The sequence below is a fragment of the Impatiens glandulifera genome, chromosome 5, assembly GCF_907164915.1.
Source record: "Impatiens glandulifera chromosome 5, dImpGla2.1, whole genome shotgun sequence".
NCBI classification, from domain to species: Eukaryota; Viridiplantae; Streptophyta; class Magnoliopsida; order Ericales; family Balsaminaceae; genus Impatiens; species Impatiens glandulifera.
In genome coordinates, this window is record NC_061866.1 from 1,182,688 (window position 1) to 1,207,579 (window position 24,892).

The 24,892-nt window shown below is 30.4% G+C and overlaps 5 protein-coding genes across 7 annotated transcripts; 2 read left to right on the top strand and 3 right to left on the bottom strand.

The window, feature by feature from the left end:
- Nucleotides 1-6,357: 6,357 nt before the first annotated feature.
- On the top strand, nt 6,358-6,979 carry LOC124940148. Its single transcript, XM_047480631.1, has one exon. It carries the CDS (start codon nt 6,375-6,377, stop codon nt 6,888-6,890), a length of 516 nt encoding a protein of 171 aa, XP_047336587.1. The 5' UTR covers nt 6,358-6,374; the 3' UTR covers nt 6,891-6,979.
- A 1,071-nt stretch (nt 6,980-8,050) lies between these two features.
- LOC124940480 (small nuclear ribonucleoprotein Sm D2) lies at nt 8,051-9,782 on the top strand. The gene is made up of 5 exons (XM_047481004.1): nt 8,051-8,186; nt 8,531-8,552; nt 8,635-8,709; nt 9,305-9,409; nt 9,481-9,782. Exons 2-5 carry the CDS (start codon nt 8,538-8,540, stop codon nt 9,595-9,597), a joined length of 312 nt encoding a protein of 103 aa, XP_047336960.1. The 5' UTR covers nt 8,051-8,186; nt 8,531-8,537; the 3' UTR covers nt 9,598-9,782.
- On the bottom strand, nt 9,715-10,475 carry LOC124938055 (pectinesterase inhibitor 6-like). Its single transcript, XM_047478426.1, has one exon. The coding sequence runs from the start codon at nt 10,440-10,442 to the stop codon at nt 9,846-9,848; it is 597 nt and encodes a 198-aa protein (XP_047334382.1). The 5' UTR covers nt 10,443-10,475; the 3' UTR covers nt 9,715-9,845.
- Nucleotides 10,476-11,056: 581 nt separating this feature from the next.
- On the bottom strand, nt 11,057-12,287 carry LOC124940017 (universal stress protein PHOS34). The gene is made up of 4 exons (XM_047480494.1): nt 12,074-12,287; nt 11,912-12,006; nt 11,247-11,368; nt 11,057-11,162 (listed from the first exon to the last, which is right to left on the bottom strand). The coding sequence occupies exons 1-4, from the start codon at nt 12,270-12,272 to the stop codon at nt 11,075-11,077; spliced, it is 504 nt and encodes a 167-aa protein (XP_047336450.1). The 5' UTR covers nt 12,273-12,287; the 3' UTR covers nt 11,057-11,074.
- Nucleotides 12,288-13,572: 1,285 nt separating this feature from the next.
- LOC124940274 lies at nt 13,573-22,143 on the bottom strand. 3 transcript variants are annotated; one of them, XM_047480777.1, is made up of 27 exons: nt 21,932-22,143; nt 21,602-21,815; nt 21,381-21,505; nt 20,965-21,087; nt 20,231-20,377; nt 19,497-20,140; nt 18,971-19,092; nt 18,787-18,878; nt 18,215-18,434; nt 18,018-18,081; nt 17,591-17,739; nt 17,417-17,487; nt 17,151-17,324; nt 17,009-17,080; nt 16,801-16,902; nt 16,634-16,723; nt 16,375-16,450; nt 16,193-16,292; nt 16,019-16,088; nt 15,590-15,769; nt 15,342-15,464; nt 14,995-15,078; nt 14,722-14,906; nt 14,506-14,644; nt 14,375-14,434; nt 14,087-14,191; nt 13,573-13,949 (listed from the first exon to the last, which is right to left on the bottom strand). In XM_047480777.1, the coding sequence occupies exons 1-27, from the start codon at nt 22,022-22,024 to the stop codon at nt 13,836-13,838; spliced, it is 3,738 nt and encodes a 1,245-aa protein (XP_047336733.1). In that variant the 5' UTR covers nt 22,025-22,143; the 3' UTR covers nt 13,573-13,835. The 3 variants fall into 3 exon arrangements, with proteins under 3 accessions (XP_047336733.1, XP_047336731.1, XP_047336732.1); XM_047480775.1 differs by having other exon boundaries at nt 17,417-17,490; XM_047480776.1 differs by having other exon boundaries at nt 14,722-14,902; nt 14,991-15,078; nt 17,417-17,490.
- Between the last annotated feature and the right edge of the window lie 2,749 nt (nt 22,144-24,892).

The following is a 24,892-nucleotide window of genomic DNA, read 5'->3' on the forward strand; positions in this document are numbered from 1 at the left end:
TTAAATTAAGTAATAAATTTATAAAATATATTTTTTTAAATTATTGTTTGCACTTTCCTATTATACTATTTTCCATCCTTTTTTTGTTTCTATTTTAATATAATATATTATATTATTATTATAATATAATATAAATATATTATATTATAATAATATATTTTATTGATATATTTAAGAATATTTTATAATATATAATTTTATTGTAACAATATAATATATTTTATAGCTACGGTTAGGTTTTATATGTTCCTTGAGAAAATTCAAATTCATTATGTCGATTAGTTTTTGACCAACCAAGTAGAAGCAAATATGATAGAATTCCTTCTCAACCGGTAGAACGGGAAGTAAAATCGGTAAATTATAATTTATAACTTTGATTTTAAGTGTTTCTGTATTGGACGTGTTGGAGAGAAAGTTAAAACATAAAGTGAAGGTTAAACTTTGAAGACATTAAATTTTAATTTGCTTAACTATTTTGATTTTGTTAATTTATAATTCTTAAAAATATTTTTACATATTTTAATGAAATTATTTCAATTTTTTTTTAATTTATTTTTGTAAAATTTTATATAGATTATAATATTTTTTAAAAATTATTCTATAAAAAATATTTATAAAATAATTAATACAAATTATAAAATATAAAATATTTAATTAAATTATTACCGGTTTACCGGTTAAACCGTTAGAAAAATAAGGAAACCGAAAACCGAACCGGTAAAAAATCGATTAACTGGAACCGCTAGAACCGGTTAATCAATAAACCGTTAAAATGAAACCGGTTAACTATCAGTTCGGTTGGGTTACCGGTTTTCCGTTTTTTTTGCACAGCCCTAATTAATATAATAAATAATTAGACAAATATAAAAAATATTTAAAATTAATATACATACATATATAAATAATTAAAAACAAATATGTGATAATAATATTTTTTATATAATGTATTAATTTGATTTTTATAATTACAAATTACTATTATAAATAATTAGACAAATATTAAAAACTAATTAAATTAACATAATAATTAAGTAAAAAAATATGTGTTAATAAAAAATTGTTCATACAATATCTTATTTTGTTTTTTATAATAATAAATTATTAAAAAAATATTTTAATATATATATATATATATAATTAAATAAAAAAATTATTATCTCAACTAGTTAAATATATTTTAAATTATTTTTATTAATTTATTTTACAGTTTTTATTTTTATTTTGAACAATTTTTTTTTTATTTCTCTTATTTCAGTATTTTTAATTATTAATATATTATATATATATATATATTAATAATATTTTTTTTCAATTATAAAATATTATTTTAAACATATAATGTTTTTTTTGTTTTTTTATAATAAAAAGAATCAAAAAATCAATCACTTTAAAAACTTAACAATATTTAATTAAAAATAATTTAAATTTCTTTTATAATTTATATATATATATATATATATATATATATATATATATATATATATATATATATATATATATATATATATATATATATATATATATATATATATATATATATATATATATATATATATATATATATATATATATATATAAACATTATAAATTAAATTAATAGAAAATTATTATATTAATATATATATATATATAATAATTTTATTAAAAAAAAGAAAAAATATCCATATATATTATCTTTCAACGATGCATTATTAATATTTAAGGGTGTATTCTTAAGAATTCGATTACACCGTTATGATCTTAGGCCCTGAATCAACCTCTCAATCACATTCTCTCACCGGTATGATCTTATGCCCTAAATCAACCTCTCAGCCACCTTCTCTTAGTTGACGAACCCTTAGATTTCTCACCAATATTTGTTAATGTTTGTGTTTGTGTGTGTTTGTTTTACTTAACTGACATTCCAACATTTGATTACACTTTTTGGCATGAATTTAGGCTCTGAATCACCCTTTGTGAATGAACCCTTAGGTTTTCTCACAATATTTATGTTACTCAAATCACATTCTTGATTCATTTTTGTTTACCAATGTCGTGCACTCACATATAATAATTATTTTTATATGCCTTCAAATTTAAGTGTGAAATATTAACACTTTAACCGATAGACCATGATTCTTGAAATAATTTTATAATTTTGTGTATGTATATATGTATATTTTTTTAAGTTACATTTTGAATAACTATATATATTATATAAATTTTTTATATTCATACTAAAAAAAAATATTATAAAAATTATTATATATCTTCTCCTAATATATTTTCATTAATAATGATATATAACATTATATTTATTTTTACTTTTTAAGTATAAGAAAAGGTAAAAAAAAAAATTGTTAGCTTTTATTTTTGTTCAGTTCATTCTATTATTTTGGCCCGGCTAGATAGATCATGCCCTTAATATATATTTTAAAATTATTATAATTTTTTTTTGTTATTTTTTTTTTATCTTTTATGTGCATCCAGTGAACATCACAACATTCCGATTACACCTTTTTGACATTATCTTATGCACTAAATCACCCTCAATTGACGAACCCTTATGTTTTATCACCAATGCTTGTTTTACTCAAGTCGACATTTCCAACATTCGATTACACTTTTCGACATTAACTTAGGCTCTGAATCACCCTATGTGGACGAACCTTTAAGTTTTCTCACATTTGTTTTACTCAACCATCCCTGGACTCTCAAGTTTTCTCACCAATATTTGTGTTACTCAAGCCGATAATCTCGCATCCGTTTAATCGTTCAATTTTTGCGCACCCACATATAATAATTATTTTTTGAGGGATTCAAACTATGATATTAAGTATGAAATATTAACACATTAATTGCTAGACAAATTATGATTATTAAAATAATTTAATAATTTTGTGTATTTATATATATATTGTAAGTTATATTTTGAATAACTTGTCATGGTCATACTCATACTAAAAATATATAATAAAAATAATTATATCTCTTATCCTAATATTAAATAAAAATATTTTTGTTAATAATGATTCATATATAACATTATAAATAATAATAAAAAGTTATTATCCTAATTTTATTTATCAAGATAAGACACATTGAATACATATTTTAAAATTATTGTAATTTTGTTATTGTTAAATTTATTTTGTTTTTATCTTTTACGTGTTTCAGCATTAACTTAGGCTTGTAAATGAATATTTAGGTTTCTCACTAATGTTTGTTTTACTTAACCCTACGTGGAAGAACTCATTGATTTTTTCACCAATATTTGCCGACATTCTAATACCAATATTCGCGCATTCACATATAATAATTATTTTTAGAGGAATTCGATCCCTGATCTAATTTATGAAATGTTAACATTTTAAATAGTAGACCACCTATATTGTTGATTTTTTTTTTATAATTTTGTGTATATATATATATATTTATAAGTTACATTTTGAATAACTATATATATTATATAATTTTTTCATACTCAAACAAACAAAATATAATAAAAATAATTATATCTTTTACCATAATATTAAACAAAAATATTTTTATATAACAATATATATAATAAAAATAATTAAACTTCTTATTCTAATTTTATTTATCAAGTATAAGACACATTAAATACATATTTAAAATTCTTGTAATTTTTTTATCTTTTCTGTGTGCATTCCACTTAAACATTTACATTTTGTCTCTTCTGTCTACTAATGTTGGCAAACCCACATATAATAATTATTTTAGAGGGATTTGAATCATAATTTTAAGTATGAAATATTATCATTTTAATATTGAAATAATTTTATAATATATATATATATATAAAAAAAGAATTACATTTGAATAACTATGTTAGGATCAGTGTAATCAATAGAGTCGGGATCTAGCTATTGATGACAATTTCTTGAAAACAGTTTAATAGAAATCAAGTTAGAGATTAATACCATTTTCTATTATTCACAAACCCTTTCAAACTCTTAAAGCGATTCAAGTGTGGAACTGTTTGCTCAAGTTTGAAGCTATGAACCAGTGAAAAATGAAAGACAGAAAATAAAGAACACAGGGTTGTTTATGAATGTTCAGAGCAAACTCTCTTACGTCACCCCTTCTTCCAACAACCGAAAGGATTTTACTAACTTCCTTAGATGAAATACAGATTACTGAGCTAGATATCTCTCTGTTGAACAAAACAACATTTGTTCAACTTACAACACTAAAGTTTTCTCTCAGAAAAGACAGTATGTAATTACAATGTATTCACAGCTAGATGGAGAGTGAGATATTTGATTTTGGAAACTTTCTTTAATCGAATGAATGAAACTGTTCTCTTTCTCTTGACCATTGTCATTTGGCTTTCATATATACTGAAATACACTACCGGTCTAATTCTTCTTTTGAACACATGTCCTCTTTTCGTTAGATGTACTATTCATGAGGTACTAGGAAGTACAACAGGAAAAGATTCTTGAAGTCGTGGTAGTACAATGTAGTACAGACAATTTGAATTGTGGTGTACGTGGCAGTTGTTCATTTGTTGAGCAACTAAATAGTGGTAAGTACAATGCAGGTGTACTTACCACTACACCACAGACGATGTTGATATCTGAATATATATTTATATATTTGATATGACTAACAATTATTGAACTTAGTTTTATCCATTTATTATCAAAAATCATTTCATCATTCATCAAATCAAAATTGTTAACTTATTTTAAATCAATTAAAAATCTTAACCCAACAATTTCTCCTTTTTTTGATTATTTAAGTTAAATTATCAAAACCAGTTTAAGCATTAAAAATCTTAACCCAACAATTTTTCCTTTTTTGATTATTTAAACTAAATTATCAAAATCAGTTTAAATATTAAAAATTTTAACCCAATAATTTCTCCCTTTTTAATTATTTAAGCTAAATTATCAAATCAATTTAAACATTAAAATTTTTAACCCAACAATTTCTCCCTTTTTGATTATTTAAGCTGAATTATCAAAACCTGGTGAGTTCATGATTTAAACATAATTTAGGCATTATCGTAATCTAACAATCCTAAAAATGTTTCTAAGATAAGAAAACTTAGACTCGAGAAGTGACTTTGAGAAGATGTCAGCCACTTGTTGATTGTCATATGCTATGTCCGAGCAGCCAGCTGTCCTGATGCCATTTGACTTTTCCAAGCCGCTTTCTTATTTTATCTGCATTCAAAGACAATAACGAATCTGGTCCATGACAATATTGTTAAAATTTTAAAAATACAAATAAAAATATTAATTATCTGCCTATTGAAAATTTAAAAAAGAAGTTTAGAAAAAATAAATATTAAGGAGTAAAGTTAAGATAAAGAATGAAAATAGAAAAGACATATTTTGTTATTAAAAAATAAAATATAAAGAGTCAAGAGAGAAATATTTGTCTGTTTTAAAAAAATTAATGTTTACATGACTGGAGTAAAACAAATGATAAATAACATGAATGTGATAAATATTTTCTTTTTAAAGTAAGGGTAAAGAAATAATATTTTATTATTAAAAATGAAGAATATTAAGAATGAGTAGAGATAAATACTTTTGTTATTAAATAAATATGTTTGAAAAATGTTAGTAAAGTAAAATAACGCTAAATGACGTGAAAATAAATATTTAAAAAAATTTAAAGAGAAATAAATAATATTTTAATATTAAAAAAATATATTAAAAGTTAATATGAAAATATATTTTTTATTATTAAAAAAATGTTGTTAACGTTAAAGTGTGAGTAACGTAAGATAAATAATAAATATTTATTATATTAATAATAATAATGTGGCACTTAAAAATGTCATCAAAATTTTAAAAAATAAAAATAAAAATATTTAATATTAATATAGACCATGTTCAAGTATCAAATATTTAAATAACTAAAATCTTTTTTGGTTTTGGATTATTTAAATTATTCAAAAAATTAAATATAATCTCATTTTTATCTTATTAATTTATTTAATTTATTAATTAAAATATTATTTATTTAAATTTATTATTATATATATATTTCAAACAAATTTATTTAAAAAAATTCTCACATCTTCAAAATTAATTATAATTATAAAATAAATTATTTAATTATTCATTTTAAGATTATTCAAATAACCTCAGTTGAGCCAACCCTAATTGTGATCTTCAATTCAAATAATGTATTAATATGTAAGTAATGTAACTACCGACTATGAAGCGGTGAGTTATTATAATTTATAAGAAAATAGACTAGTGTCACAAGTGACATATATCCACGTGTTTCAAGTATAAGTTTACACCAAATAATATTATTATATTTTTGGTAATACCAAAATTTATTATTAGTTACATAAAGAAGAAGAGATCATTCCAAATTCAATTCCTCCCCCTCTCTCTCTCTCCACCATGTATCCGCCGGCTTCTTCCTATCTCTTTCTCGTATTCATACTCACGGCCTCCATAGCCACCGCCGCCGACCAAAACGCCCTGAGCGCCTACGATGTCCTGAAACAATACAAGTTTCCAATTGGTCTCCTACCAAAGGGAGTAAGAGGCTACGAAATTAACCGAAACTCAGGAAGTTTCAAGGTTTACCTTAACAAAACATGCACATTCAACATCGATGGATACGATCTCAAGTACAAATCGACCATATCAGGGATGATTAGCGAGTCTAAGATCTACAACCTGAAGGGAATCAGCGTTAATCAGCTGTTGTTGTGGTGGAATATCCAGGAGGTTCGTCGTCAGTCCGAAGAGCTCGCGTTCTCCATTGGGATCGCGTCGGCCAATTTTGCGTTGGATGATTTCAACCAGAGTCCTCAGTGTGGATGCGGATTTCACTGTGGCGCCGGCGCCGGAGAAGAGAAGAATAAGAAGGATGTGTTTTTTAAGCGGTTCAATTCTACGTTTATGGATTAAGGAAGAATTATGTAATTTATGTTTAAGTTTTAACAACTTTTTATATGCATAATCTAAAGAAATACTAGTTTTTCTATATAGTTTTCATTTTCTTAACATAGTTTCATTTTCTTTTCTAAAATTAGAATTTATTTTCAAATTGCAATTTAGTATGACTTCACTAATAATTAGTTTGTTTTAAAACAATATAATAAAAATAAGCTTAAATGGCTGGTTTTCCTTTTTATAATTAAGGAGTATACAGTGATGAATATATATCATAATTTAGATATTATACCGAATAATTTGAACACTATAAACCCAATTAAATATAAAATATTACTAATAGATTTATATATTTTTAAATATTCTCTAAAATTAAACGTTTTTTTTATAATAATATAAATATTCTCCAAAATTAAACATGAGTCCTCACAGAGATTCTCCAAAATTAAACATGGGTCCTCACAGAGATTCTCCAAAACTGTAATCTCCAAAATTAAACATGGGTCCTCACAGAGATTCTCCAAAACTGAATGTGGGGTGTCTCCAAAATGTGGGGTGTAGGTTAAAAAACGCGGGGTGTCGTGGACGTTCAATCTCCAAACTGAAGGTGATAGATGTATTTCCCATTTTTAATTTGAGCTAAATTAATGGATTTAAAAGAATTGGATGAACATTTTTTTTTTGGTATAATTATGATAAATAGATACTTACAATTCCCATTTTTAATTTGAGTAAACAATTTTTTATTTTATTTTTATAATTATGATAAATAGATACTTACAATAAGTACTTTTAGATAATTATAAAAGACTATTTATTATAAGTATGATAGTTTTTTTTATCTCTTCTAATTAAGTATTAAATGGTTGACAAAAATTGAAAGAAGAAAAGTAAATTGAGAATGAAGTTTCGGTGTATTTTGTCGCATGCATAGGATGCTTCCACTTGTGTAAATTTCTCATTAGTTATGTATCTTCTTTTTGTTTGATACCTGATTATTTCGATTTATTAACATCTCAAAATAATTTTTCATTTTACATTTTTTAAAATTATAATTTATTTTATAGAAAAAACGGTTTGATACATTATTATGGGCTCAGGCCCAATTCAATATTTACTCGGCCCCTTTCAAATGACCCACATGCTTTTTCGCGATTTGTATTGCCGCCATTGAAGAGCTTCATTTCGGTACTGCGCGCGAATCTCGAATTCATAGCCGACGGCTTAGCGGCGAGGTCTGGATTCTGGAGATACAGAGAGAACTGCTAGAGGTTTGTGCTCTTACCGATTCCCTTTCTTCTCCGGAGATTTGTAAGCATCATGTTTTTTACGCTTTTTCCTGATGTACTAACCCTAGTTCTTACAAGATCTATCCTCTACCATGTCGCATCATTTCCTCTGGTTCTGTAGAGTGTATTGATATCATTTTCGATCTAGATTGACCTTCTGTATTAGTTCATATTTAGTTTAGATTAACCTTGTCAGGATTCTGTGGTCATGATGTTATCATTGTTTGTTGATTATATGAGATGGTGATAGTATTTGATCTTCAATAATCGTTTCGATTTGTGGAAACTGTAACTATATCTTTAAGTTTATTTCAAAATGTTGAGAATACTGATTATACGTTTGTCTTTCTTTATTTTTATTTTCAGTTTGAAGATGGAAGAGGAGAAGGTGAGTTGTATCTCAAGTTTTCGTAACGATATCATAGTTGTAGTGATTGTTATGCTTTCCTCATATAAATTGCTTGGTGCAGGTTAAGAATGAAGAAGAGGAGTTTAACACTGGTCCACTTTCTGTACTCATGATGAGTGTGAAAAACAATACACAGGTATTGTTTCTCTTTGCACATTTTTATGAATGAGAAAACATAGATATGTAAATGCTTCCCATCACATTGCAAATTCCCCAAAAGTCAAAATTGAAAGTGCATTTGGTGTAATCAAAGCTAGGGTTTGTCTAGCTTTGATCTTGACTCATTTTGAATTCATCCCAACTTTTGGGTTTCTTTCATGAAATGGCATTAAACCGTTTTCCGAAATAAAAATTGAAAGTGATTTACTTTTTGGTATAAATTTGTTTGTGGATCATGATCCAAAAAAATGTAGTATGGTTTTTGTTGCTTTATTTTGGTATACAACATATTTTATAGATCATAATCCAAATTACAATTATAACATATATATATTTTAAATTTGATATAGTATATGTAGAGTTTATAGGAAGATGATTCATTTCTAATTACTATCCTTTTATCCTCTCTGACTGCCTTCAAATAGTAGTTTCCATATTCATCAGAGTTAGAGCCATAGGATGAAAAAAGTGTAGAACAAAACAGCCCTTTATATGAACTCCTTTAGAGAAGCTTTCTTTTATATTCATTCTTAATTGTTGATTTTGATCTGCTGATCTCTCTCATTCAACAGGTTCTCATAAATTGCCGGAACAATAAGAAGCTTCTAGGTCGGGTGAGGGCCTTTGATCGTCATTGCAATATGGTGTTGGAAAATGTTAGAGAGATGTGGACTGAGGTTAGTTTCGTTCTTACGAACTCTACGTACTACATTAGTATCATCTGAGTGAGACATGTTTTCCTTTTTAGGTACCAAAGACGGGTAAAGGCAAGAAGAAAGCTCAGCCTGTTAACAAGGATCGATTCATTAGCAAGATGTTCCTTCGAGGGGATTCAGTTATCATTGTTCTTAGGAATCCCAAGTGAGAGGTACTCCTTTGAACAATATAAGTACTCTCAGTATCGAACAAATTGTTATTTTGACATTTTCTTAGCACTTAGTGCTGATTTAGATTGAAAATTCCAGTTGTAGTAGTACTAATGTAACGAAAGATTGAATCTACTTATTTCGTCTTGCATTTTATATCACTTATAAAAAATATTGATGTCTATTTATTTGGCCTTGCATTTTACATAAGTTTTTCTTAGATAGAATTGAACCACTCGAGTTACCATCATAGGTTTAAGCTGCCTGGACCTGTAGTTTCCAACCTATTAACCAAAGCCAAAGCATTACTCGTAATGCAGCTGGCATTAACCACCTTACGTCGCAAATTCCCAATTATATTCCCTCGGCGCTTCTTGGATCCTAGGAGGGGATATTCATTCTCGTTAAATCCATCTGTGCACGTATCTTCATCAGTTAGTGCGGAGCTAAGCCATGTGGTGACATCCTCCACCTGCGAGAAGAAGCTTTCTGCATTCAACTCGCGGAGCACACCTAGCGACATATGTAGGCTGTCCAACGCATCTTGAAAAGTCTCGATGCAGTCCGAGAGCGCGGCTTGGTTCCTCTTTCCCTTCACCAAACTGTACCTTTTCAAACCCGAAAGGTACCTTATCACACTCTTGGCCTCTCCAATTGTAACCGACACTCCCGCCCTCGCCCATACGCTAGGGTTTTTCTTAGCCGTCCTTGAGAAAGACGATAAAGAATGGACACAGAGTTCTCTGTATCGAGTAACTCTACACGCTTCTTGAACGTAGCTTTCCGTCTGCCCCATTGTTGGGGAGGCTAGCCATAGGAGGAGGAGAACATGAATAGTCTTCATTCTTTTTTGCTGCTGCCTGACGGGAGCAGAAGTGATTGATTTATAGATGGGAGCATACTTTATAGTTGTGTTTTGTAAGTGGATTTGTTTTAAAGAAGGCAAGAGAGTGGTGAGTGCAATAAATAAGGTAAAAAGCTGGAAAAGAGAGATATACATGTGATTTATGTGAATGTGAATGGCAGAGGTTAACATCTTTATATGTATATTATTGGAGTTGGATTACAGCATATGATATCTTTTAAATAAAGTTCAGAAGTCTCTAGTATGTATTGCTGGATGAAAGTGATGGCGGTATTAACAGGATCATAATATTTGTAAATTGAAATTTGCAAAATAAAATATTTTTTACTTATGAACTTTCTAAAAAGTATTTTGTTTATGTATTTAAATGAACCTGATAAAATCGGTTATATTTATCTAATTAATTAGCCTTTTTTTAATAATTTGGTACAACTAAATGGAACTATAAATGCAGAAAATATGGATCCACCAATATTTGGTATATTAAGTTGTTTATTTATCAATTTTACATACATCCCCACAATCAAACATATGAGTGGGCAGTAGTACATTACTTATAAAGATACATAAAACACATAGATATATTGTGAGAGATTGATTTTTTCGATCAATCAATGTGTGTTCTTCGGTTTCTTCACAATCGTGACACTGCAGTGCGCATGATGGGCACAATAGTCACTAACACTTCCAAGAACAGCCCTGAAACATACATATGATGATCATATAACGTAATCTACTATCATATACAGCTGAAAATCGAAAATTGTTTGAATGAAAATATACCTTTTTATAGCACCATAGCCATGGCTGCCTATGACCAACATCGAGGCGTGATGCTTCTCAACATACTCACAAAGGACATTTCTAGGGTCACCTTCAACAGCTTCCAATAATACACCATGTACCTGCATGTTAAAGTTCAATTCCTTTTTCATTCTTAAGACATAATTAAGTTATAATTCCTAGTCTTCTAGCCTAATAACAACAAGAGATAAATATTCCCAGGCTCCAGATCTTGGTTTCGAGTTTGTCAGACGACAAATTCTATACCTGGTTAAATGATTAAGTGTGTTTGCGGGCTATGTGTTTAACCCGCGGCGTGAGGATGCTAAAAATAGTCGCACTCTAAATGAGAGGTAGAACCCAACATTTTTTTTAAAAAAAGTTATAATTTATAATATCCCATGTCCTCGTCTCATTGAGATACTTGGTTCGAACCTGGCAGACGGTAAGTTCTGCTCTTTTGATTAAATTGATTAATTAGATTTGGAGAATAAAAAAAATGTTATAATAGTCACAGTTGAATTGCAGCTAAGCTAAGCTAGGGTTTCTGATCATAATTAATGTTCTATTAGGATCCAACAAGACGATGACTCAACCTCATTTCAATCATAGATTTACTAATAGTGATGCAAAGAAGCTATAAGTGAAGATTAAAATGGAATTACGTTTTTACTGATGCAAAGTTGCTTAGCCTTCTCAATAACTCGAGTAGCTATCTTCTTCAGATCCGATTCAACGCACGGAAGAGCAGCCGCCACACCTGTTAGAAATTCATCCGTTTTAATTAAGACGATGAAGAAGAAGAAGAAACAGAGATACAAACAAACCAGGGCCTGCGATTCCGATAACGGTTAATGGAGTTGGCTTAGAATGAATGATGATGAGATTGAAAGGAGTATTCGGAGCGTATGGAACGAAGAAGTGATCTAGAGTCCATTCCAGCGCGTAGAAACTGTGATCGCTCTCGTCCACTCCGACTAACATCACTGGTTTCTCCATTGCTGCTGCTGCTGCTGAACTTTCCATTACAGATTGCAATCTAGAAACTGCTCTACTTACAGACTTACACTATCTATTTATATTATATAATATCTCTAATAAAATTCTTAATTCAATATATATATTAATAAGGCTCAATTGCATGGTTTTTTTTTTTTGTTTTTTTTAATCTAAAGTGTCTTTAAAAAAGAGGGACTAGATAAATCAATTGCTATCTTTCAGCTAAAGGGAAGATAAGATTGAGCTTTGAATTCTGCTATATGATTATATGAGATTTACAATATCATAGTTCTTTTCTGTGCCAGTAGCTATCTATCAGCTAAAGGGAAGATATTATTCAACTTTGAATTATGCTAATAGGATTAACATGTCATAGTTCTAGTTATTTAAGGTTTTCATAAATGTTTTTTTTTTCTTATTTTAATATAGAGTAATGATACATACATCATCTATCTCATTTGGAAAGAAAGAGAAAATATATCTTAAAAAAAAATACAAGAGAGAAAAATTCCAAATCCAAATGAGGTAGATGTTATGCAAAAGTGTTGTATAAGGGTGCTATATATATCATTACTCTTTAATATAATATTTTTAACCTATTAGTTAATTTATCACATTCATACAAATAAAATAGTAATTTTTTTATTCAATTTTTTAAGATATTTAAACCGTTTTCGGTTGTTTTAATGTGTATATCTCGAAAAAAAACACAATTTAAAACACAAATACGTCTAGATCATACTCAATATTATGTGATTATGAAATTATTTGAAAAATAGATACAAAATCTATCTATATTCAAAATTTTCCTCAATCAAATATTTTTATAGTCACTCAAACCAATTTTAATAATTTAAAAGAAAAATAATACTCAATTTAAAAAAAAATATGATAAATTAATTAAAGAAGAAAAAATGATACAATCTCATAAGATAAAAACGATTATTATACTACAAAATATTATTTTTAATTTAAAAAATTGAGTTAACTTCTAAAATTAATAAAATATAACTTTTTTAAAATACTAACTCATAACTATAAAAACTCATGGTTAATTATAATCTTCACATTCAAACCATTTAAAAATAATATACTTTCTATTGATTAAATTCTTACCTTGTTTTTGAAAGCCATAACATAGAATAATAAGAATTAGCTATCAAATTATTAACAATAACCTTCAGAATACTCCATAAAACAAATTAATGAAATTTTGCATATACAACGAGACAAAAAGAATGATGTTTTGATCTCGAGCTTACAAAAAGCATCGATAAATTCTTACCTTATTTTTGAACCCATAACATAGAATAATAAGAATTAGCTATCAAATTATTAACAATAACCTTTAGAATACTCCATATATCGAATTAATGAAATTGCGCATATACAGCCAGACAAAAAGCATCGATATTTTGATCTCGAGCTTACAAAACACTCTACCTTCAAACCAAATAAGAAAATCAAGACACGGTAATATTTGAGTGGGTGGTAGTTTAGGGTTTTGGCTGGTGGAGTTGAAATGAAAAACTAAAAATAAGAACAAATATTTCTATCAATTTTCTTCTATACATACAATTTTCTTTATTCTCACATGAAGTAGCTAAGGGAAGTCTTCTTTCTTGATCCGCCTTCCCCATAAAGATCATTCCATTGAAGGAGCTCGGTAATGTTTTTGGATTCCGACGACACACTCGCGCAAACCTGCAAATTATCAGGTTTTATACTTTGCATCAAAATAAGCTTCTTTACTTTTAACTTATTTCTTCCTTAACCGCATCTTTGCATTTTCTTTCTAATGAAAAGTTGACCCTTTTATAAAAAAAAACTTATTTCTTTACCTGTTCATGTGCGATTCTGAAATCCTCTACACACAGAGGACGGACATCTACACTGCTGTGAAGTTCAGGTACAGGTCTGTTCTCCGCTAATGCTAATTCCTTTTCCTAAACATCAACAACAGATTCAGTGTCATTGGTGGTTTTAAGAATATTAGTTTAGGGTTTATTCAAAATTAACCCAACATCTCAAAGCAAAATACCCACTATTTTATAAACAAAGAAAAATCATTACTTTACCCAAATAATCCAATTTTAAATAACCTAAATCAAACAAATATACACACTAACCTTCTTTTCTCTTTCCAATATTTCTCTTATGGGTCGATGAGCAGCCGTCACACACAGATTCTGAAACCGAAAACAATAATACCATGAGGAAGAATGTAACATAAACAATTCGACAAGAATAGAATAACAACCTTCAAATCACTTCCTGAATATCCCTCGGTCATACTGGCAACTGCTTCAAAATCAAAATCCTGGGACAATTCTTCTTTTGCCAATATAACTCTCATTATTTTCGCTCTGTTTGGACTGTCTGGCAAGTTCACCATTAATCTGTCAAGAAAACAGTTCATTTGTGTGGATTGTTGAAAATTAATAATAAAAAATTCAAACCCAACTCCCTTATTTACCTCCGGGGAAGCCTCCTAATGACAGCCTCATCAAGGTCAAATGGGCGGTTGGTAGCAGCAAGTACTAAGACTCGTTCCTTATCCTTTGTACGTAAACCATCCCAGTTCACCATGAATTCATTTTTCATTTTGCGCATAGCTTCATGTTCGCCAGGATTTTCACGTCTTCCTAACATGCTGTCTACCTTCAATGATAAACGCAAAATATGGGTTGAGAATGAACCTCATCATAAGTATATAATCAAAAAAGTAGCTAACTTTCGATCAACCAACCTCATCAACAAAAACAACACTGGGAGAAATTTTGCTAGCCAATGTGAAAACCGCCTTCACATACTTCTCTCCTTCACCGAACCACTGTGAGCAATGCAAATTATCTCAGAAGTTATTAACCACCAAATAATTTGAAATGGCTTCAAAAACCAACTTCCGTATTCAAATATTTGGTGAAGGGTTATTTAGATTTAATCAATCAGATCATATTTTGTCATTTAACACAAATAACCTCAAACAATCAACTTATTCATCAAACAAAAATTGGATTATTTGAAAAAAAGAAGAAAAACTACATCAAATAAGCTCTAAAGAATAAAATGGCTTGTCAAAGTTTAACCACCCACCTTAGAGGTGATACTAGACATAGATATGTTGATAAAATTTGCACCAGCCTCAGTTGCAACAGCTTTAGCTAGCATAGTTTTCCCTGTACCAGGAGGTCCGAAAAGAAGAATCCCTTTGCAAGGCTGCAAAACATACACATATCAATGTATTAAGCCAACTATCTCTTTTTTTTCTTCACGAAGTTCACAAGCAGAGCTTTTGCAGCATAATCATATCCAGATACAGTTTGAGGATAAATAAAGTGAACCTTGGTAAGTTGTCCTTTAGTAAACAACTCTGGCCTTTGAAGAGGAAGCATAACCAACTCTTTCAATGTATCCTTAACCTTTTCTAGTGCTCCGATGTCATCAAAAGTTACCCCAATGTCATTGGGTGGGATAACCTCAGCCAGAAGCCTCTTCTCAAATTCATTTTCGGTAACCACATCCTGAAAAAATATTAGCAACAATTTTTAACATCAAGAACCAAACAAAGGCTGTACACAACAAGAGTTTGTTTGATGAAAAAGTGGATTATTGGGGGTTATTTGGGTTAAATGACTAATATGTTATAGGAAATAAAGTATTTGTTGATGATTTAATTGATGATGAGAAACAAAGTTAAATCAAATAACAACCCTTCATCAAACAAGGCTGAAGACCCAAAACTAAAACAAAATGAAATTGGGACTAGTTACCTTGAGAGACTTCTTCGAGCTCTTGCTTTCATTTTGAATACTTTGTAAGATGTCAAGCCCATTCTTAATGCTGTAGGAATAAAAATTAAGTGTCATTAAGTAACAGAAGAGAGCATAATACTTATGTTCCAAATACATTTTGACCCAGAAAAAACTCAAAAATAAAGTGAACACCTTTGACTAGATATTTTCACAAGCTTTGCATCCTTAATAATTGCTTCAGTAGAAGTCATAGAGTGATGACTTAGCGCCCAACCAATGACTTTCTCAACATCTAATGAGTTGTGAATGAAAGGATAAAGTTAAAGTTATAAAAAGAATCCACGATGGATATTCACTTTCAACCTAACACTTACTTTCATTTGTAAGCGCTTGATCCTTTATGCATATTGTGTTCAAGTCAGGGCACTCTAACCCACTTCGATTTAAAACCTGAAATTGCCAAGCAAATATGATAAAAGTTAAACAAACATACAGACCAAGTAGGAAGGCATAAACCAAATGATGCAAAGTATCCTGTCAATTAAATGATTGCATATAGCAATAAATAAAAGTAAAAAGGACTAGAGATTTAACAAATGAATGCATATCTCTTGCTCAAGCATGTAAGCTCACCTGGTGGATATTAATAAGGTTGGCTTGAGACTTCAATGTCTCAATATCACGATCTAACATTCGTTTCCAATCTGAAAGAAGATTTTCGTCCTGGAAAAAAGAAGTATTAAATCTAATACGATAGTGTAATGGCTGAAGGAAAAAAGTTCAGCTAATAAGTATGCTACCTGAGGCATCTGGATTGTAATTTTGTTTGGGAAAAGACGGGCAAGCAGCTTCATAGCTTTTGGAGTTTCTTTGCTTCTGTCATGGAGCCTACCAAAATTATCCTGCCAATAACCCGCATCTCATTCATGAATCAAGAAGTCATGCAAAAAATATATGAAGAACAATAAAAAAAAATGTCAAAGCTTTTAAGGAATCCAAAAAAAGTACCGGAAAAGCAAGATCAAGGAGAGCTGTGTGGTTGCCGCCGAATTTGGTGAAGAGAAGTCCGCCAGGATGAGACTACAAAACATAATATGCATATAAACCAAAAGTAGTTAAAAAAAAATACTCAACAACGCCAAGTTCTTACTTTCTCCTTTCGACTATCTGCTTGGGTGTGAGAAACAATCACCACTACATTATCTGGTAAATTATCCAACTTAAGCTTGAGGGCCGCGTATGCATCTGCATTGCCCGCCATAGGCTTCTCAATATCTCTCAGAAATATAATTAAGGGACTACCTTTGCTCTCATTTAGTGCAACCTGTAATGTAGCATGTTATGATATACTTCAGAAATCATATGAACTCCACAAGCTAAATTGATGGCATGGATAAAAATAGAACTACCACTTGCCTCGAAGAGTTCGTTGATAGCAAGCTTGTCAATGTCATCCACATTAGCACTATCAATGCGAAGCAAGTCGGCTGCTACAATCAGAAACAACAATCCATCAGTCTCACTTAAATCATGATTCATGACAAGATAAAGAGAAGGAAATGGTAAAACGAGGATGGTGTGGAAAATCACCAGGACAAAAGAACCCACGATCTTCCTCACAATGACCACCAAGGTCATTGCCTTGTGGAATTGCCTTGTCAAATCTAACTCCGATCTTTGAAGAGTCGTTCCCTTCAAATGCAAGAACAACCTTACCTTTGTAACCATATGCTGGTCCCCTGTAGATATCAAGATACGAAGATTCTTGAACTGAGATATCTATGGTGTGTAATACTCAAATTTCTAGATACTATTTAATATTCATCATAAATGATCACTTATTTAAAGGATTACATATTTAAGTCCTATTTTAATATTCAGATTTCTATTGTAGTGTGTGTCCAACAGTGTTACTTTCAACACAAATTAACTACATTGACCCATTCACTTCATTCAACTCCTCAAATTGAATAAATTAGAGATTTTGAATAATCATTACTAAGGAACAAGTGATCACCTTACAGTAGCTTGGTGTGTCGGAAAACCAGAATGTAATGAGCCAACAAATTTAACTCTATCACCTGCCAAATAAATTCAATAATTTCATCACTATTATAGTATTATATTTAACAAGCCATGTGAGATTGAAAATGTGTACCAACACCGCAATCAAAAGAAATATCCAGTGTAAATGCTTGTCGATGTTGATAATACCTTTCTTAAAAGTAAAACTCTTTGATGATGCAGTTGATACTTCCTGCCTAGGCTGTGCCTGAGAACTTATGGTAGACCCGCTAGTGATTTCTGCCTCAACACTTGAAGCCGGCTTCTTAATCTGCACCGGTGCTGTCTGTAAGACTCGCTTACCAAACACATTCATCCTTTCTGGCCTTGAAATCTCTTTAGCAGGCTCCACATCCTTTGACAGTAAACCCTGAATTTATTTAGGTAAGCATTAGGGTCTTGCTTGATTTAACCAAATAACCCTTTATCCCATCAACAATCACTTAATCAATCAGACCATTCAAATCATCAACTAAAATACCCTTCTTCTTTTTTTTATATATATATATATATATATTTTAAAATACAAAAATATTTTAATCATTTAACCAAATAATCTACTTTTCATCAAACAAGGTTTTTTCCAAAAACAATCCTAGAGATCGAAGAAGCTCTAGGACAAATAGAACCTCGAGTGAAGTAATTTCCTTAGCAGACAAATCATAACAAAAATCGAAAAAAGAAAAATATTAAGGAATAATATAGCTATTAAAGAAGCTTACACCAGGTAAAAGTAGAGAATCAACTGCAAGAAGTTTGGCACCATAATGCCTTGCAAGCGCCTTTGTCAATGTTTCCTGATATATTTCGGAGCCTGGAATGAGTGAAAGTTATTAAACACCGTGGAGGCAATAACATTACAAAATATATAGAAATCATCTCATTAAAAAAAACATCACTGCATACCTGCAGGCCCGGATAATAATATTCTTGGGCACGTGGTGGGGAGCTCTGATGCATACTTGGTGAACTTATTACGTTTCAAATGTATATATGTTGATGTAACTAAAACATTCTTTGTTGTGTCACTGTCAATGGAAAAAATTATATGTAAGCATAGTATTAGGGAAAAGCCCATCAATCCAAGCTATTATGCTGAACAACTTGGGGCTTCTTTGATGTGGTTTATTCAGATTAAATCCAAATAAACTACTATACCATCATCAATCACTTATCAAATCATCAACTAAACTAAGGATATCTTTGTAATTTTACCCAAATAAACTTTTTACATCCAACCAATATATTTTTGAAAAATAAAAATATGAAACAAGCTCTTGATCATAAAGGGTTCCAATATAGTTAAAGGTGCATCTCCTATTGACAATAGGGTCATATCAATGAAATTTGGCAGTTGGGTATAGCTTCATTAAGACAATAGGGTCAAAGTTGACCAAATTTAATGCAGACAAATGATTATCAAGCTTTGCACCTTAAATAATATGGGAAGTTTTCGAACGAGACTTTGATGTCATTAGGAGCGAGAATCCCATTCTTTAACCTCTCTTTGAAAGCTTGTCGCTTCGTTGATGTCAAAGCAGAATTATCAAGATTCTTAAGAACTTCTCTAAGTTCTCTTTGCTCCTCGAGAATTTTAGAAATTCCATGAGTAAAATCAAGCTCAGTAGATGCTCCTGCAAGCATCTGAATGAATGGCCTTAATTCATTAGCTTGACCAGAAACCTTCCCAGTTTCTGGGTCTCCAGATGCATCAAGCACATTGCTTACAGGATCCACATTCTCCTCTGCAGCATCTGAAGCAGGAATAATAGGTTCCTTTGTTGATGCATCCCCAGCCCCATCATTTCCTGACACTTGGCATGCTGAAGGTATGATATGCACTTCAGAACCCTGTTGCAAGTTCACGTTATCTTGGGGTGCTGGAGGAAGAATAGATAACTCTTTCTGGAAATCCGATAAAGATGCTAATATTGAAGCTCCTGCAACAGCAGAGGGGTCTCCAGTCCTTGCCTCAAACTGTATATCTTTGAACCGGGCACCACAAGTTTCTAAAATGCTCGCTGAAGATGGTATTTCATTAGCAGCTAAGCCGTTGTTAAGAAGTTGCTGGAAAATCTACCATTTGATTGTTAAGGAGAATTACTTATGTTGAGAAGTTCAGAAAATAAGCAAGAATATGTATAAATGTCTAGTAAAGAAGGATACATATTGATGTCTTCCAGATGAACTGAATACGACTTCATCACCACCACTGAGTGCTATTATTGCGTTTTTTGAGTAATTTTTTCCATTTACTTGGACCACACCCTTCCCACCTGTGATTTCAAGATATGTTGTAGGTAAACCTCCTTGCTACACATGATAAAAAGAGAATTATCAGTCCTCTCCTCTCCAGACCAGAATTCTATAACCAATAGATTTATTTTGACACATTTATTAATTGTTTGAAAAAAGAAAGAAGTTCATTTTGCTTTCTTAACTTCAATCAACAACTCGTTTTCATTACTTTCTTATTAAAAAACTATCACCACAGGCATGGGTACCCATTTCAAACAACGCGTTCTAACTTCTAAGTGGAATCGAACTTGAGACATTCTCTTAGGAAAGACTCTTTCCACTTGAGCTACTCTGGTGGGTTATACATATAGATAAAATTACCCTAGAAGGTTATGCTTTCCACTCCAGCAATTGCTCAAATTACTTCTCACCGTCATTTTTTGGTTAACTTAGTTAATGTCTTGATATACATTTAGAAAGACACAAATGTTTTAACTAAGCATTGAGATCTAGTAACTTAAAGCAGTTAACAAATAACTGACAGTGGTAAATAATTTGAGCTATTTCTAAAAGTTCTGGCAGCCAAACTACCCTACAACATGTTGAGGAAGCAAACTGAACTTCTATACAACAAAAGAATGGCTATAGTAGACATGACATACCTCTGCCTCTACGTGCCTTATTCGACACAAAGATTTACTAATGGATGGGTCTCTTATCCACAAGTTGCATTGACGGCCTTGACCGACAGTGAAAATAGGATCGTTCATATCCACATGAGGATTCTGTGGGGGAAATATGCAAGCTGAGAAGAGCCAGTAAAAGGAAGAACTGAAATGACATAATTAACAAGTGTGTTCATATCCTTCATCTCTCTTATAAGACTATATGTCTTGAAATTTTCATGAAACACTATTTTCAACCATAGAAGTTTAAATGGAGAACAAAATGCAGTCAATCGATATTACAAACTATAACAATGTTCTTTAGTCATTCTTAGGTGAAGTGATTTCTTCCTTAGCCTTGGCACTATTGTTAAACACGATGAGATTAAACAATTAAAACACTGAGAACATACCGGAGGGCACTGAGAAATAAGCTTCCCCCAAGCGACCTTTGCATTCGATTTAAGCTGTCTCCTTTTTGATCGATTCAACAAGGCATTAAGTGACTCGCCTTTCTCAGCGTCAAGTGTTGAATCATCTAAATTCGTTGAAACAGAAGATTTTGGGTAAATAAATAGTGCATGAATAAAACCCAGAAATCTGAAATCACATTGAAGATAAATATATCACAAACCTAAAGTTGTAGGAGATACCAAAGGGTCGTCGGATTCAACTTGAACATCGGCTGGATTCGCAGGTAAGACTGAATCAATTCCATCAGCCGATTTCAAAGTTGTGGGATCAGAAGATAGAACAGGAGATTCAAAGCCAGAATCTTTCCCCTGCTCTTGGGTTTCATCTGGAGGAACAAGCGTTGCAGCAGTCGTTGACGAGGTTGCCTCAGCCCCCTAAACAACAACAAAGTCAAAAACCCATATAAATCTAGGAAAGATGCACACAAGAAATGCCCAAGAATTGAAAAAAAAAAGAAAAAAAAGAAAAAAAAGAAAAGAAAAGATGAAACCTTTGATCTCTTGCCGGGAGGAAGCGGAGGTGATCGTGGAGAAGATAAGGGTCTCTTTGAGGATGATGATGAGCTTCGCCTTGTTTCGACCATGTCGATGTTTTTCCTTGTGATGTTATGGAGATTGGGAAGATAGACAAAGAGAAAAAGAAGAGGACGGATGGGGAAGCAAGTAGATGTTAGGGAGAGAGAGAGAGAGAAAATATGATAAATGATTGTGGAAGCTCACAATTTGTTCTATTTTTTTTAATATTCCAAACCGAACCGAACAATGCTAAGAGCTGTCTGTACGAGTCTACGAGAATTGCCACTGCCAGCCACGAGGCATTCCAAATTTGGGCTTTGTTTGATGAATGATTATTTTGATTTAATTCAAATAACCTCATTGATATCATCCATTAAAAATACTAAAAAATTCAATTATTAAATAAAATAATAATATTTTAATCATTTATTTTTCTCGTAAAATATATATTATTTAAAAAGAAAGATAACAAACAAAGCACCATATCTTGAATGATGCTTTTTTTTTAATAATATTTCATTTAATTATAAATAGAAATATACGCATTAAGCAACAATGAAGTCAGGAAGATTATACATATGAATAATCCCAAATATTGAAAAGAAACTAAAGAAAGATTTGCAAACAAAATAAAACTGTTATAAAAAAAATAAGAAAAAAAAGTAAATAGATAGAAGTGGTGATGAATGAAGGTACAAGAGAAGAGAAGATACTGTTTTTTTTCATTGCTGATTAAATTAACCGATGATGTTACTTAATCAGAGTTGAAGCTTATGTCTCGTTCGAATTTGAGTTTTTGAAAAAATTTAAAGAGGAAAAAAGTAATGATCGGTGATGATTTTGAGGAGGTAATAATTATTTTTGATAAAAAAAACTTAAAAGATATTAATATATATGAAAAAAATTAAAAAAAATAAAAATTTAAAATAAAGGGTATTTTAGTATTTTAGTTAATAAAATGAGTGATGTGATTGTTGAGAAGTAATTAATTAGAAAATTAATTTTAGTTGGATTTTTTAAAAAACTGAAAGAGAACAAAACTTATGTTTTATGTTGTTTGATATTTTTAATGTAATTTGTTTCAAGATTGATAGTGTTTTTTTTTGGCAAGATTGACTTGTCTAGTTTTTTTAAAATATAGTTTTATTTTAACAATGACCAATTTCAAGTTGATTTTTAAAGTGAATATATCATATGATTATTTATATGATTTGTTTAGTTCCTTTACAAACACAAATATTCACGAATTTTTGTAAGTGTAAAACGGTGTATATCTTAAAATCTTTTTTTTATTCGATAGTTTTCTTACATAATTTATCTTTATCTCGAATCTCGAGTGAGATTGTACATTGTTTTTTATCGTTCTGTTCGATTTACAAACATTTTTACCTCGTTTTTAAGGATGGTTTGTGCGATCCGAAATTGGTCGGTCCTATGCCTTATTTTCTCTTGAATTCCGAGTGGGATGATGACCGAAATGGTAAGCTCGACCCTGCACTTTTTAATAAAAATATTTTTAGTCAATTACTTTGTTAAATCTCGTGACTTACATTTCTCTCGAATCTAGTAAAATTAAACGAGAGATCGACTCTCTCAAGAATCGTCTCATCTTAAATTGAGATGAGGAATCAAAATAAAACTTAGCAATATTTAAACATACTTTTGGCTCTTTTAAGAATCGCCACTTAGTTTGCTCCGAAAAAAATTAAGAAAGACAAATTTTAGAAATTCATTTGGGCTCGGTGCTTAGTTACATGTGAGAAATGACCATTGGTGTTATGGACCACATGTTCGTTCAATTGGACAATCTCTACTACGAAACAATTACCTTTGGAAACATAAAGAATTATTACACTTTTGTTTTGATTCCAAACCTAAGTTATTAATCTAGGGATAAGACAACATCTAACGGGGCTACACTTATTCCGTTCCTAGAGGATGTCTAGGATAAGATTGTAAATGAGTCAAGCCGAGCTCAAGCCTACTTGAGTTCGAGCTCGACTCGATTAAGTATTTATTAGCTCGACTTGAACGAGTTTATAAATTTGAGCTCGAGCTCGACTCAACTATTTACTTACAAGCTCGACTCGACTCGAAAAATTTGAACTAAAATTAAATTTTCAAATATTTATAAAGAAAAAATATTTATTATAAATTTTAAGTTTTAACATTAAATAAATAAATAAAAATATTATTTATTATCAAGCTCGAAAAAGCTCAACAAGTCATCGAACAAGTATTATATGAGCTCGAGCTCGACTCGAATATTAAACGAGTCGGCTCGATCTCGACTCGAACTTGATCAAAATCAAACTCAAGTCGAACTTTGACCGAATGACTCGTAAGAGGCTCACGGGAAGCTTGACTTATTTGTATCCCTAATCTAAAATATTTGTAGCTTTAGACAATACTAACAATATAAAGTATTTGACAAAACATTAATAACGAGAGGGCTAAAAGGAAGTACAAATTTGAACATATTCAAAATTCAAATCTTTTATTTTTGGTTAGAATAATTATATTATGCCATTTAATTATTATTTTAGATTTTTATAAATTATTTAAGCATATATAATGGCTAATGAAATCGAAATGGCCAAAGGTCCAAAATCAAACCAGCCTTAAACACCATTTAAGGATGATTTTATATTAAAAGTTGGCTTACATGAACATAACACCATAACTAATACAAAGGCTAAGGAATTAACATAGGATACAAAGAGTTGGGTGATCAAATCTCAATCCTTACACATTTTGTGTCATTTTTTTCTTTGGTTTTTATTTTTTCCATTTCGGTTTTGTTTTACAAATCAATCTATACTCATAGCCTCGATTCTCCTTAAATTCAACATCAGTCAAACCTTAGATTCAAACCAAATTAAGAATACATAATCACAACATCCAACAATGGCTAGAAATCAACCAGAATTTTCAAA

Coding starts and splice junctions, on each gene's coding strand:
- LOC124940017 (XM_047480494.1), bottom strand. CDS start 12,272: ATGGAAAGTTCAGCAGCAGCAGCAGCAATGGAGAAACCAGTGATGTTA. Junction 12,007..12,073: donor TATCGGAATCGCAGGCCCTG/GTTTGTTTGTAT, acceptor AATTTCTAACAG/GTGTGGCGGCTGCTCTTCCG. Junction 11,163..11,246: donor GGCTATGGTGCTATAAAAAG/GTATATTTTCAT, acceptor TGTATGTTTCAG/GGCTGTTCTTGGAAGTGTTA.
- LOC124940480 (XM_047481004.1), top strand. Junction 8,710..9,304: donor GTGTGAAAAACAATACACAG/GTATTGTTTCTC, acceptor CTCATTCAACAG/GTTCTCATAAATTGCCGGAA. Junction 9,410..9,480: donor TTAGAGAGATGTGGACTGAG/GTTAGTTTCGTT, acceptor TTTCCTTTTTAG/GTACCAAAGACGGGTAAAGG.
- LOC124940148 (XM_047480631.1), top strand. CDS start 6,375: ATGTATCCGCCGGCTTCTTCCTATCTCTTTCTCGTATTCATACTCACG.
- LOC124940274 (XM_047480775.1), bottom strand. CDS start 22,024: ATGGTCGAAACAAGGCGAAGCTCATCATCATCCTCAAAGAGACCCTTA. Junction 16,293..16,374: donor TCAAGCGCTTACAAATGAAA/GTAAGTGTTAGG, acceptor ACAACTCATTAG/ATGTTGAGAAAGTCATTGGT. Junction 15,465..15,589: donor CTAAAGGACAACTTACCAAG/GTTCACTTTATT, acceptor TATGTTTTGCAG/CCTTGCAAAGGGATTCTTCT.
- LOC124938055 (XM_047478426.1), bottom strand. CDS start 10,442: ATGAAGACTATTCATGTTCTCCTCCTCCTATGGCTAGCCTCCCCAACA.